At 42.4% G+C, this 15,903-nt stretch overlaps 1 protein-coding gene across 1 annotated transcript; it reads right to left on the reverse strand.

Annotated features, from left to right (window-relative positions):
- Positions 1-1,641: 1,641 nt before the first annotated feature.
- On the reverse strand, positions 1,642-15,711 carry siva1 (SIVA1, apoptosis-inducing factor). The gene is given in 4 exon segments (NM_001141207.3): positions 1,642-1,824; positions 3,645-3,798; positions 4,405-4,596; positions 15,555-15,711. Coding segments are annotated over 4 exon segments (516 nt in total). The 5' UTR covers positions 15,676-15,711; the 3' UTR covers positions 1,642-1,775.
- Between the last annotated feature and the right edge of the window lie 192 nt (positions 15,712-15,903).

The following is a 15,903-nucleotide window of genomic DNA, read 5'->3' on the forward strand; positions in this document are numbered from 1 at the left end:
CTTGTCATTGCGCATGGTGATTTTAGGCGTGTATGTGGCTGCTCGGCCATGGAAACCCATTTCATAAAGCTCCCGAACGTTTTTGGAACTCGGTAGTGAGTGTTGCAACCAAGGACAGCTGATTTTTACGCGCTTCAGCACTTGACGGTCCTATTCTGTAAGCTTGTGTGGCCTACCACTTCACTGCTGAGCCATTGTCACTCCTAGACTTCCCACTTCACAACAGCACTTAGTTGACCGGGGGAAGCTCTAGCAGGGCAGAAATTTGATGAACTGAATTGTTGCATCATATGACAGCGCCACGTTGAAAGTCGCTGAGCTCTTCAGTAAGGCCAGTCTACTGCCAATGTTTTTCCTATGGAGATCGCATGGCTGTGTGCTCGATTTTATACCTGTCCGCAACGGGTGTGGCTGAAATAGCCGAATCCACTCATTTCAAGGGGCTTCCACACACACTCAAAAAATTTGGGGTCACTTAGAAATGTCCTTGTTTTTGAAAAAGCTATTTTTTTGTTATTAAAATAACAAATGGATCAGAAATACAGTGTAGACATCATTAACGTTGGAAATGACGATTGTAGCTAGAAACGGCTGATTTTGAATGGAATATCTACATAGGCGTAGAGGCCCATTATCACCAACCATCACTCCTGTGTTCTAATGGCACGTTGTGTTAGCTAATCCAATTGATCATTTTAAAAGGCTAATTGGTCATTAGAAAACCCTTTTGCAATTATGTTAGCACAGCTGAAAACTGTTCTGATTAAAGAAGCAATAAAACTGGCCTTCTTTAGACTAGTTGAGTATCTGGAGCATCAGCATGTAGGTTCCACTGGCTGTTCTTTTGCCCATCTTAATATTTTATTTTTATTGGCCAGTCTGAGATATATTTCTCTTTGCAACTCTGCCTAGAAGGCCAGCATCCCGGAGCTTAAATTTAAAGGTTGACAGTCTGCGTCTCTCATATGGATCGGCAGACCATTCCATAAGAAAGGAGCTCTATAGGAAAGAGCCATTCCTCCAGTTGTTTGCTTAGAAATTGTAGGAACAATGAGGCCTGCATCTATAACCGTAGAGTACGTGTATGTACGGCAGGACCAAATCTTAGCAAGTCAATGAAATGCTTTGTAAGTTAACAGGAAAACCATGAAATCAGCCTTAGCCATAACTGGAAGCCAGCGTAGATGCTAGTACTGGAGTAATATGACCACATTTGAGATTCTAGTCAAGATTTAGCAGGTGCATTTTGCACTGGCTTTAGTGCCTTATCCAGGTTTTAGAGTATTACAATCCATTATGATTTACACAAGTGTCCAAGGGAGCAGGCTAGGGCCTGGGTGACATGACTGAATCCTGTTAGACTGGTAACAATTACCCAGAGAATAAGTGACCCTGAAATCAGTCAGTGATTGAAGGCAAAAAAAAAAAAAAAGCGTTGCCAGTGTATTTAGCAGTCGCAGGAATCGTTTCCCAGCTGAGTCTGAATCAGGCCTTGATGTATGCTGCCACCTGCTGGTCCACTAGATTACTACTTGGTGGAACCTTGATCTACCTACACTTCTGTTACTGGCAGCATAAGAAGTCATGATTGAAATTGAACATTCATGAGAGCTGTATGTAAGCTGTGCATGACAAGCAAAGTAGAAAGCAAGCAAAGTATTTATTCCACAAACATATATACAAAAATACACATGTATAACATTTGAGAGTTAACATTTAATGTGAAATGACAACTAAAATGTATAAAAACAATCCTTGATTTTCTCCATGTCCAGTTATGATGCGCAGCCACAGCACAGCACTTGATCATACTGTCCACTGTAGCTGAGGAGGATAAAGAGAAAACAATGAGTAACAGGCTAAATAAAGTGCAGGAGACATTAGATGCTCTGTGCTGCTTGCTTAAATCAAAATACTGCATACCATCATAGGTACCCTCATGGAAAGTTGTGCCTGTGTTGTCAGTGCACATGTACCAGTTATGCAGGGTTTTGCAGAGTCCAGTCTAGGGCTGGGTGATATGGCCGAAAAATCTGATTTAAATGTTTTTTTTTTACTTGTAGGCAATTCACTAGAGACTTACTAAATAAGCTCTCTTGTACAATTAAAGCTCAAATACAAGGCCTTTCAGACAGCAATAATCTAATGAATTCAAGGTGTGTGAAATTAAGCTAAATAAGCCTCACTAATCAATTTATTCTATCAAATTAGTTTAACCTGCTTTTTTGCAATAATCACTGATGTGGCTTTCAAGTCTATGAAAACACCCAGTTACAAATTTAAAAACAAAACCACGCATAATGCACATTCACTAATAATGACTAATTTATTGTAGCAGGCATAGAAAATTAACATGTCGCAATCTCAAGTACACGTGCTAGTTAGTAGCCAGCTAAACTTTATATTTCAAGTTTAACCAACTTGGATCTGTTTGCTAGCTAACGAGGCAGAACAGTTGAATTGTTATGAACACACGTCTCCAACGGAACAGCATGCTAGACTGTCCACTTTGTTCAGATGTAAAAATCAAGAGGCCTACCTTATTTCTCAGAATGAGAACGTGTTGCCAAATCCTTACAGTAGTGTTATGCTTATTGCACATTTATAAAACAGACTATACAGTATAACAGTCAGACTAAAATGCTGCTAGCGGTACAGCAATGTGACAAACTGAGCATTACATTTCCAGAATCAATGTTCATTGATACTCCTGTTTTAGTAATGTGTGCTCTGCGCGCAATTTGAGTAGTTGAGACAAACACGTATTGTTAGAAAGAAAATGTTCTATTACAGTAAAATAATGTCTCAATCTGTTTCGGTGTCCATGACCGATTGTTGGACCAAATCTCACGCAAATAGCGAATTGAAACCACTTGTCAGAGGGGAAGAGGTAACCTCTCAATTTTGTTAGTGTGAGTTGCAGGGGGAGGGGCTTGGTGTGTAAACAAAGGAAGAGGCGAAGCGAGAGGTTTCACTCGCCAAAATAAGCCCAATGCGTTTCTATGGGCTTATTTTGGACCTAAGCTTGTCACGTGCCTTTGGGACAACGGCTTTCATTGTTAGGGCGGAGACATGATCATCTCGTCATTATATACAGAACTCTGGTGTAAATGGGAAGGTGCACAGCACAGGAGTGAAGGCGGCGAGACCAAAAATACGAGAAGCCAATATAAAATGCATGAACATGAATTCAAAGAAACCTTGATTCTTGCGATACAGGCATTTTGGATATTGAGCAAAAACAAATTCAATATGTCGCCCAGCTCTAGTCCCGTCTGCCAGTCATCCTGCCAACCACAGGAATGCCTGGAATATTTGTGCCAGGCCGCAGGCGGGCAGTGCAGGTTCCGTTATATGACCATGCCGTTTATTGTTCTGCCCCTTTAGTACATCCTGACAAAGTGAGCTTCCTGTTGATTTCATTAGATTTGGCGTTGCCCACACGGTACCGTGTTGAGAATAAAGTCGAGAACTCCATATACCCTGGAAATCATTTACGACTTCCTGAGGTCATTACACTACGATAGCGAATTCGCAATAGATGCAGTGCTTGCCATTTTTACTCAACTCGGAGATGCTCCCTCTGACTCAAAAAAAGGACAAATTCAGTGGATGAAAGGAGAAGGGTGAGGAGTGTCACTTACTCGATGACGGTGCAGACAGAGCAGCAGGATCTGGAGCAGCTGGCACACTGCTGGATGCAGGAGGGGCAGGCTGGGCGGTCACACTGGGAGCACGGCCTCCTGGTGCCCTGGGCCTTCTGACACACACAGCACCCCACTGGAGCCAACGCTGAACCTGAGACAACCACACACAGACCATTCTGGAAATGTGTCAAACTATCCCAATTGTGGGCAAGTGTCAGTCTCATGTACTAAAGCACAGGTGTCAAACGCATTACAGAGAGCCAAGTATCTGTGGGTTCACACTCCCCTGTAAGGTCACAGATGAGCCTGAAAATCAGATCAACTGGTTGTATATAGGGCCGGGACAATACCAGTATCGCGGCAAGGAAACAAAACACAAAGTGGATTTAACTTCTTTAGGAAAAACAGCCCTAATGTTGAAACAAACATGTCATCCAGAGTTGCAAAAACTTATTTTACAACCCATGGCAAAATATTTACATACAGAACGTTTTTAAAGGACCCGGTCATCGGCGGTGTTCATTTTTTACATCCCAGAAAATGTTGCGATACTGGTATTGTCCCGGCCCTAGTTTAAGTCTTATTGGACACATTTTATTTTTTTTAAACGCAACCAGCAGTTTGACACCCCTGTACTAAACAGTAATAATTTCCTGAAATGAAGTTGGAATGGCAATTCCAAGTTTGATAGTGGTTTCCCTTAAGCCCATTCTCAGATGTGGGTGAAAGGTTGCAGTTTACATGAGAAGCTCATTACCTTGAACAGGTGTAGTTCTCTGTAGTTTGCCATCCTGCCCAATCAGGGTCTGTCCCCTCAGGAGTGTCTGGCTCACATCAGGTTTCATACCTGACCCCGATGGCTGTATTGCTGAGCACTTCTCTGCATCTATATTCCAGATTTTCCCCATGACAGCTTTGGTACCATTGAAGAGCATGTCCTTTGTCTTTTCTGGAAGAGAGGTGCCGAGAGAGTAGTAACACATATTAGCGGTTTATTATTTTTATTTAACCTCTTGGGTAGGGGGCAGTATTTTCACGTCCGGATAAAAAAACGTTCCCGATTTAATCTGGTTATTACACCTGCCCAGAAACTAGAATATGCATATAAATTGTTTGATTTGGATAGAAAACACCCTAAAGTTTCTAAAATTGTTTGAATGGTGTCTGAGTATAACAGAACTCATATGGCAGGCCAAAACCTGAGAAGATTCTATACAGGAAGTGCCCTCTGACCATTTCTTGGCCTTCCATAGCCTCTTTATCGAAAACAGAGGATCTCTGCTGTAACGTGGCATTTTCTAAGGCTCCCATAGGCTCTCAGAAGGCGCCAGAACGGGGAATGATGACTCTGCAGTCCCTGGCTGAAAAACAGTAGCGCATTTGGGAAGTGGTCGATCTGAGCACAATAACACGGGAGCGTGCGTGCACGTGTAGACACCGTTTTCTTCTTTCAGTCTTTGAACGAAAACAACGTGTCCCGGTCGGAATATTATCGCTATTTTACGAGAAAAATCGCATAAAAATGGATTTTAAACAGCGTTTGACATGCTTCAAAGTACGGTAATGGAATATTTTGAAATTTGTCGTCACGACATGCGTCCGTGCGTCACCGTTCGGATAGGGACCTGAACGCACGGACAAAACAGAGGATATTTGAACATAACTATGGATTATTTTGAACCAAAACAACATTTGTGGTTGAAGTAGAAGTCCTGGGAGTGCATTCTGACGAAGAACAGCAAAGGTAATCCAATTTTTCTTATAGTAATTCTGAGTTTAGTGAACGCCAAACATGGTGGGTGTCAAATTAGCTAGCCCGTGATGGCGAGATATCTACTCAGAATATTGCAAAATGTGCTTTTGCCAAAAAGCCATTTTAAAATCTGACACCGCGATTGCATAAAGGAGTTCTGTATCTATAATTCTTAAAATAATTATGTTTTTTGTGAACGTTTATCGTGAGTAATTTAGTAAATTTACCGGAAGTTTTCGGTATGTTTGCTAGTTCTGAACGTCACATGCTAATGTAAAAAGCTGGTTTTTGATATAAATATGAACTTGATTGAACAAAACATGCATGTATTGTATAACATAATGTCCAAGGAGTGTCATCTGATGAAGATCAAAGGTTAGTGCTGCATTTAGCTGTGGTTTTGGTTTTTGTGACATTATATGCTAGCTTGAAAAATGGGTGTGTGATTATTTCTGGCTGGGTACTCTCCTGACATAATCTAATGTTTTGCTTTCGTTGTAAAGCCTTTTTGAAATCGGACAATGTGGTTAGATTAACAAGAGTCTTGTCTTTAAAAACGGTGTAAAATAGTCATATGTTGAGAAATTGAAGTAATAGCATTTCTAAGGTTTTTGAATAACGCGACGGGATTACACTGGCTGTTACGTAGGTGGGACGATTTGGTGCCACCTATCCTAGAGAGGTTAAGAGCAGTTGAACAAGCTAGTAATAGTGGTTGCAACAATTTCAGTGGAGGGCTTGGGAAAGCTGCTGCAGGGGGTGCTGAGATGTTGGCCGAGGTAGGGATAGCCAGGTGGAAAGCATGGCCAGCCGTAGAAGAAGGCTTACTGAAATTCGATTATCGTGGATTTATTGGTGGCGAAGGTGTTTCCTAGCCTCAGTGCAATGGACAGCTGAGGTGCGCTTATTCTCCATGGACTTTAGTGTCACAAAACATTTTGCAATTAGTGCTGCAGGAAACAAATTTCTATTTGAAAAAGCTAGCCTTTGCTTTCCTAACTGACTGTGTATATTGGTTCCTGACTTCCCTGAAAAGTTGCATATCGCGGGGACTATTAGAAGCTAGTGCAGTGGGCCACAGGATGTTTATGTGCTGGTCAAAGCAGTCAAGTCTGGAGAGAACCAAGGGCTATATCTGTTCTTAGTTCTACATTTTTTGAAAGGGGCATGCTTATTTAAGATGGTGAGGAAGGCACTTTTGAAGAACAACGAGGCATCCTCTCACGGGATGAGGTCAATATCCTTCCAGGATACCCGGGCCAGGTCGATTAGAAAGTGTTTTAGGGAGCGTTTGACAGTGATGAGGGGTGGTTGTTTGACCGCAGACCTATAACAGACACAAGCAATGAGGCAGTGATCGCTGAAATCCTGGTTGAAATCAGCAGAGGTGTATTTAGAGGGCAATTTGGTCAGGAGGATATCTATGACGGTGCCCATGTTTACGGATTTGGGGTTGTACCTGGTAGGTTCCTTGATAATTTGTGTGAGGTTGAGGGCATCTAGCTTAGATTGTAGGACGGCCAGGGTGTTAAGCATATCCCAGCTTAGGTCACCTAACAGTACGAACTCTGAAGATAGATGGGGGCAATCAATTCACATATGGTGTCCAGGGCACAGCTGGGAGCTGAGGGGGGTTCTATAACAAGCAGCAACAGTGAGGGACTTATTTCTGGAGAGATGGATTTTTTAAAGTAGTAGCTCTAACGGTTTGGGCATAGACCTGGATAGTAGGACAGAACTCTGCAGGCTAACTACGCCCCCCTTCAGCAGTTCTTATGTTTCACTGAGACGTGGCTGAACGAAGAAACTGACAATATAGAGCTGGCGGGATTTTCCAAGCACCGGCAGAAGAGAGATGCTACCTCTGGTAAGACGAGGGGTGGGGGTGTGTCTTTGTCAATAACAGCTGGTGCGCAATGTCTAATATTAAAGAAGTCTCAAGGTATTTCTCGCATGAGGTAGAGTACCTTATGATAAGCTATCGACCACATTATTCGTAGCCGTCTATGTTTTACCACCACAAAGCGAAGCTGGCACTAAGACCGCTCTCAACCAACTCTAAGGCCACAAAGCAAAGAAGAAAATGTTCACCCAGAAGCGGTTTCACCAAATTTTTACCAGCATGTCACATGCAACCAGGGGAAAAAAAATAATCCTAGACCACCTTTACTCCACAGAGATGCATACAAAATTCTCCCTCCATTTGGAAAATCTGACCATAATTCCATCCTCCCGATTCCTGCTTACAAGCAAAAACTAAAGCAAGAAGTACCAGCGACTTGCTCAATACGGAAGTGGTCAGATGACGCGGATGCTACACTACAGGACTGTTTTGCTAGCACAGACTGGAATACGTTCCGGGATTCATCCAATGGCATTGAGGAATAAACCACCCCAGTCAGTCACCAGCTTCATCAATAAGTGCATCGATGACGTCGTCCCCACATTGACTGTACATACATATCCCAACCAGAAGCCATGGATTACAGGCAACATCCGCATCAAGCTAAAGGCTACAGCTGCCGCTTTCAAGGAGCGGGACGAACCATCAAACAAGCAAAGCATCAATACAGGATTAAGACTGAATCCTACTACACCGGCTCTGACGTTCATCGGATGTGGCAGGGCTTGAAAACTATTACGGATTACAAAAGGGAAACCCAGATGCGAGCTGCCCAGTGACGTGAGACTACCAGACAAGCTAAATGCCTTTTATGCTCGCTTTGAGGCAAGCAACACTGAAACATGCACGAGCGCACCAGCTGTTCTGGATGACTGTGATAATTCTCTCGGTAGCCGATGTGAACAAAACCTTTAAAACAGGTAAACATTCAAAGCCGCTGGGCCAGACTGATTACCAGGACGTGTACTCAAAGCATGCGAACCAACTGTCAAGTGTCTTCAATGACATTTTCATCCTCTCCCTGACCGAGTCTGAAATACCTACATGTTTGAAGCGGACCACCCGAGTCCCTGTGCCCAAGGAAGCAAAGGTAACCTGCCTAAATGATTACCGCCCCGTGGCACTCCAGTCAGCCATGAAGTGCTTTGAAAGGCTGGTCATGGCTCATAACAGCATCCTCCCGGACACCCTAGACCCACTCCAATTCGCATACTGCCCCAACAGATGACGCAATCTCAATCGCACTCCACACTGCCCTTTCCCACCTGGACAAAAGGAACACCTATCTGAGAATGCTGCTCATTGACTACAGCTCAGTGTTCAACACCATAGTGCATAGAAAGCTCACCACTAAGCTAAGGACCCTGGGACTAATCACCTCCCTCTGCAACTGGATCCTGGACTTCCTGACGGGAAGCCCCCAGGTGGAAAGAGTAAGCAACATCTGCCACTCTGATCCTCAACACTGGGGCCCCACAGGGGTGTGTACTTAGTCCCCTCCTGTAGTCCCCTCCTCCTGTATTCCCTGTTCACCCACAACTGCGTGGCCAAACACGACTCCAACACCATCATTAAGTTTGCTGACGACACAGTGGTAGGCCTGATCACCAACAACGATGAGACGGCCTATAAGGAGGTGGTCAGAGAACTGGCAGTGTGGTGCCAGGACAACAACCTCTCCCTCAATGTGAGCAAGACAAAGGAGCGGATCATGGACTACAGGAAAAGGCGGGCCGAACAGGCCCCCATTAACATTGACGGGCTGCAGTGGAGCAGGTTGAGAGCTTCAAGTTCCTTGGTGTCGACGTCACTGAAATGTCATGGTCCAAACATACCAAGATAGTCGTGAAGAGGGCACGACAAAACCTTCTCCCCCCTCAGGAAACGGAAAAGATTTGGTATGGGGCCCCAGATCCTCAAAAAGGTTCTACAGCTGCACCATCGAGAGCATCCTGACTAGAGGTCGACCGATTATGATTTTTCAACGCCGATGCCGATTATTGGGGGGGGGACAAAAAAGCCGATACCGATTAAATCGGCCGATTTTATATTTCTTTGTAATAATGACAATTACAATACTGAATGAACACTAACTTAATATAATACATCAATAAAATCAATTTAGCCTCAAATAAATGAAACATGTTCAATTTGGTTTAAATAATGCAAAAACAAGGTGGAGAAGAAAGTAAAAGTGCAGTATGTGCCATGTAAAAAAAGCTAACGTTTAAGTTCCTTTCTCAGAACATGAGAACCTATGAAAGCTGGTGGTTCCTTTTAACATGAGTCTTCAATATTCCCAGGTAAGAAGTTTTAGGTTGTAGTTATTATACGACTATTTCTCTCTATACGATTTGTATTTCATATACCTTTGACTATTGGATGTTCTTATAGGCACTTTAGTATTGTCAGTGTAACAGTATAGCTTCCGTCCCTCTCCTTGCTCCTACCTGGGCTCGAACCAGGAACACATCGACAACAGCCACCCTCAAAGCAGCGTTACCCATGCAGAGCAAGGGAAACGACTACTCCAAGTCTCAGAGCGAGTGACGTTTGAAACGCTATTAGCGTGCACCCGCTAACTAGCTAGCCATTTCACATCAGTTACACCAGCCTAATCTTGGGAGTTGACAGGCTTGAAGTCATAAACAGCGCAATGCATTGCGAAGGGCTGCTGGCAAACGCACGAAAGTGCTGTTTTGAATGAATGCTTACGAGCCTGCTGGTGCCAACCACCGCTCAGTCAGACTGCTCTACCAAATCATAGACTTAATGATAATATAATAACACACAGAAATACGAGCCTTAGGTCATTAATATGGTCGAATCCGGAAACTCTCGAAAACAATTTTTTTATTTTTTCAGTGAAATACGGAACCGTTCTGCATTTTATCTAACGGGTGGCATCCCTAAGTCTAAATATTCCTGTTACATTGCACAACTTTCAATGTCATAATTACGTACAATTCTGGCAAATTAGTTCGCAACGAGCAAGGCGGCCCAAACTGTTGCATATACCATGACTCTGCGTGCAATGAACGCAAGAGAACTGACAATTTCACCTGGTTAATATTGCCCGCTAACCTGGATTTCTTTTAGCTAAATATGAAGGTTTAAAAATATACTTCTGTGTATTGATTTTAAGAAAGGCATAGATGTTTATGGTTAGGTACAGTCGTGCAACGATTGGCCCAAACTGCTGCATGTACCCTGACTGTTGCAGAGGTGACACATTTTCCCTAGTTAAAATAAATTAATGTTAGCAGGCAATATTAACTAAATATGCAGGTTTAAAAATATATACTTGTGTATTGATTTTAAGAAAGACATTGATGTTTATGGTTAGGTACACTTTGGAGCAACGACAGTCTTTTTTCGCGAATGCGCACCGATTATATGCAACGCAGGACAGGCTAGATAAACTAGTAATAGCAACCATGTGTAGTTAACTAGTGATTATGATTGATTGTTTTTTATAAGATAAGTTTAATGCTAGCTAGCAACTTACCGTGGCTTCTTACGGCATTCGCATAACAGGCAGGCTCCTCGTGGAGTGCAATGTAAAGCAGGTGGTTAGAGTGTTGGACTAGTTAACCGTAAGGTTGCAAGATTGAATCCTCAAGCTGACAAGGTAAAAATGTCGTTCTGCCCCTGAACAAGGCAGTTAACCCAACGTTCCTAGGCCGTCATTGAAAATAAGAATGTGTTTAACCGACTTGCCTAGTTTAAAAAATAAATTTAACATTTTTTAAACCGGTGGCCAAAAATACCGATTACCGATTGTTATGGAAACTTGAAATCGGCCCTGATTAATTTGCCATTCCGATTAATTGGTCGACCTCTAATCCTGACCTGTTGCATCATTGCCTGGTATGGCAACTGCTCGGCATCTGACCGTATGGCACTACAGAGGGTAGTGCGTACGGCCCAGTACATCACTGGGGCCAAGCTTCCTGCCATCCAGGACCTATATACTAGGCGGTGTCAGGAAAGCCCATACAATTGTCAGAGACTCCAGTCACCCAAGTCTTAGACTGTTCTCTGCTACCGCACGGCAAGCGGTACCGGAGTGCCAAGTCCAGGACCAAAAGGCTCCTCAAAAGATTCTACCCCCAAGCCATTAGACTGCAGAACAATTCATAATTTACATTACACAGCTGCTTCTCGTTGTTTATTTGTTACCTATGCATAGTCACTTCACCCCCACCTACATGTACAGATTACCTCAACTAGCCTGTACCCCTGCACACTGACTCAGTACCGGTGCCCCCTGTATATATCCTAGTTATTGTTATTACTACTTTTTATTTTAGCCTACTTGGTAAATATTTTCTTTTTGAACTGCACTGTTGGTTAAGGGCTTGTAAGTAAGCATTTCACGGTAAAGTCTAGACTTGTTGTATTCGGTGCATTTGGCAAATAAAGTTTGATAGGTGTAGACAAACGTTGACAGGACTTACTGAAGAGCTCTGACTCAACGTGGCACCATCATATGATGCCACCTTTTCAACAAGTCAGTTCGTCAAATCTCTGCCCTGCTAGAGCTTCCCCGGTCAACTGTAAGTGCAGTTATTGTGAAGTGGAAACACCTAAAGAGCAACAACTCAGTCGCGAAGTGGTAGGCCACGCAAGCACACAGAACAGGAGCGCTGAGGGCTGAAGTGCGTAAAAGTAGTCGGTCCTCAGTTTCACTCACTACCGAGTTCCATGCAGCTTCTGGAAGCAACGTTAAGACAATAACTGTTGGTCGGGAGCTTCATGAAATTGGTTTCCATGGCCGAGCAGCCGCATAAGCCTAAGATCACCATGCACAATGCCAAGCGTCGGCTGGAGTGGTGTAAAGCTTGCCGCCATTGGACTCTGGAGCAGTGGAAACGCGTTCTCACCATCTGGCAGTCCGATGGACAAATCTGAGTCTGTATTTATTATGGATCCCCATTAGCTGCTGCCAAGGAAGCAGCTATTGTTCCTGCGGTCCAACAAAATTAAGGCGGTCCATCAAAATTAAGGCAGTTAATAATCTTAAAAACATTCTAATACATTCACAACACTGTACCCTCAGGCCCCTACTCCACCACAGACAGTACAAAAATCCATGTGTACGTGTATAGTTTACGTTATCATGTGTATGCATGTCTCTGTTGCGTCAGTCCCCACTGTTCCATAAGGCGTTTTTAAATCTAAATTTTACTGTTTGCATCAGTTACTTGATGTGGAATAGAGTTCCATGTAGTCATAGCTCTGAGGTACTGTGTGCCTCCCATAGTCTGTTCTGGACTGAAGAGACCTCTTGTGGGGTATGCATGGGTGTCCGAGCTGTGCGCCAGTAGTTCAAAACAGACAGTGCAGTGCTTTCAACATGTCAATACAAGTAGTGATTAAGTCAATCTCTCCTCCACTTTAACCAGGAGAGACTGACATTCATATTAATATTAGCTCTGTGTACATCCAAGGTCCAGCCATGCTGCCCTGTTCTGAGACAATAGCAATTTTCCTAAATCCTTTGTGGCACCTGACCACACGACTGAACAGTAGTCCAGGTGCGACAAAACTAGGGCCGGTAGGACCTGCCTTGTTGATAGTGCTGTTAAGGTAGAGCAGTCCTTTATTAAGGACAGACTTGTCCCCATCTTAGCTACTGTTGTATCAACATGTTGACAATGACAATCCAGGATTACTCCAAGCAGTTTAGCCTCCCCAATTTGCTAAATTTCCAAATGTATTACAAGATGTAGTTAAGGTTTAAGTAAATGATTTGTCCCAAATACAATGCTTTTAGTTTTAAAAATATTTAGGACCAACTTATTCCTTGCCGCCCACTCTGAAACTAACTGCAACTCTTTGTTGAGTGTTGCAGTCATTTCAGTCGCTGACATGTAGAGCTTTTAGTCATCCGCATACATAGACACACTGGCTTTACTCAAAGCCTGTGGCATGTCATTAGTAGAGATTGAAACAAGTAATGGGCTTAGACAGCTGCCCTAGGGAATTCCTGATTATACCTGGACTATCAGGGAGGCTTCCATTAAAGAACACCTTCTGTTCTGTTAGACAGGTAACTCTTTATCCACAATATAGCAGGGGATGTAAAGTAGAGGTCAACCGATTAATCGGCATGGCCGATTTCAGGTTGTCATAGTCGGCAATCTGCATTTTTGGACACCGATTACATTGCAATCCACGAGGAGACTGCGTGGCAGGCTGACCACCTGTTACTCGAGTGCAGCAAGGAACCAAGGTAAGTTGCTAGCTAGCATTAAACATCTTATATGAATAATTTTTTTTTTTTTTTTTAAATCACTAGTTAACTACACATGGTTGATGATATTACTAGTTTAACTAGCTTGTCCTGCGTTGCATATAATCAATGCAGTGCCTGTTCATTTATCGTCGAATCACAGCCTACTTCAACTTTGCCAAACGGGTGATGATTTAACAAAAGCGCATTCGCGAAGAAAGCACAATCATTGCACCAATGTACCTAACCATAAACATCAATGCCTTTCTTAAAAGCAATACACAAGTATATATATTTTTTAACTTCCATATTTAGTTAAGAAATTCATGTTAGCAGGCAATATTACCTAGGGAAATTGTGCCACTCCTCTTGCGTTCAGTGCAAGCAGAGTCTGGGTATATGCAGCAGTTTGGGCCACCTGGCTCATTGAACTGTGTGAAGACCATTTCTTCCTTACAAAGACTAATTAATTTTACAGAATTTGACATAATTATAACATTGAAGGTTGTGCAATATTTAGACTTATGGATACCACCCGTTTGATAAAATATGGAATGATTCCGTATTTCATTGAAAGAATAAACATTTTGTTTTCGAAATGATAGGTCATTAATATGGCCAAATCCGGAAACTAAGGCTCGTATTTCTGTGTGTTTATTATATTATAATTAAGTCTATGATTTGATATAGCAGTCTGACTGAGCGGTGGTAGGCAGCAGCAGGCTCATAAGCATTCATTCAAACAGCACTTTCCTGCGTTTGCCAGCAGCTCTTCGCAATGCTTGAAGCACAGCGCTGTTTATGACTTCAAGCCCATCAACTCCCGAAATTAGGCTGGCAATACTATAGTGCCTATAAGAACATCCAAAAGTATATGAAATACAAATGGTATAGAGAAATAGTCCTAAAATAACTACAACCTAAAACTTTTTACCTGGTAATATTGAAGACTCATGTTAAAAGGAACCACCAGCTTTCATATGTTCTCATGTTCTGAGCAAGGAACTTAATAGTTTGATTTTTTTTTACATGGCACAGGTTGCACTTTTACTTTCTCCAACACTGTTTTTGCATTATTTAAACATTAAATTATTTATTTGAGACTAAATTAATTTTATTTATGTATTATATTAAGTTAAAATAAAAATAAAGTGTTCATTCAGTATTGTTGTAATTGTCATTATTACAAATATATAAAAAATAAATAAAAAGACGATTAATCGGTATGGGCTTTTTTGGGTACTCCAATAATCGGTATCGGCGTTAAAAAATCATTAAAAATAATAATTAAACATAAAAAATTTTTTTAAAAGTGTAAAGCCATAACACAAGTTTCCAGCAGCAGACTATGATCGATAATGTCAAAAGCCGCACTGAAGTCTAACTAAGCAGCTTCCACACTTTTTGTTTGACCGATGCCAGGAGAAGGTTCTGCCGGAATGCATAGTGCCCACTGTAAAGTTTGGTGGTGGTGGGGGGGGCAACTTCATATTAATGCCCATGACATTGAATGAGATTTGACGAGCGGGTGACCACATACTGTTGGTCATTCTGTGTAACGGTCTTCTGACTAGGTGACAGAATACGACACCATAGTTAACTAGCTGCCAGGAAGCATGGCCAAATTCAAACGTCCCTCGTATTAGCTAGCTAACTACAGTACTGTGGCGCATGGGACATTCACCTAACGTTGTCTAGATTAAAGATTCACCCAGCTATTTGTTAGACTTGTTACTAGGTAGTGGCTACCTAGAAATAGCCACCAAAGGCATAAACTGCATGAAATGCCTGTCGTGGGTGGATTAGCTATATAGCTAACGTTACTATCAAGTAGCTAATCACTGGAAATGAATATTTGGCGTAGTTAACAGTGTGTAATCTAGCTAATCTAGCTAATACAGTTTTATCTGGTACAAACTAGCTAAACAACAGCAAACAGCGTAGGGCCAGCTAGCTAGCATTGCTAAGTTAGCGAATAGCTGAATAATTGGTTAGCTAGCCAGCAAACATTACCGTAGACCTCTTGTCTGTACGTGTTCCCAAATACGCCGTGATGATTCAACTCCTTTTGTCCAACGTGAATTTTATACTGTGATGAGAATGACTCAGCGAAAGGATACGCTCTTTTAGTCATTTCTGCAAAGAACAAGCGTCCAAAGTTGCTTGCTTCAACACAGAGAGGAAAAAAATACAGTTCTTATAGCCAGCTACCTCAGCGGAAAATACACTAGCGCGCTAACTAACCAATCCGATCTTGGACCTCTTTATCACATGACACTGAGCGTTTTCTCACTCAAGTGTCTCAAACCACAATCGCAAGTTTATGAATGTTAGTGATGCATTCTGTTACAATGTTTAAGAA

This window comes from Salmo salar, chromosome ssa01 (genome assembly GCF_905237065.1).
Source record: "Salmo salar chromosome ssa01, Ssal_v3.1, whole genome shotgun sequence".
Lineage (NCBI taxonomy): Eukaryota > Metazoa > Chordata > Actinopteri > Salmoniformes > Salmonidae > Salmo > Salmo salar.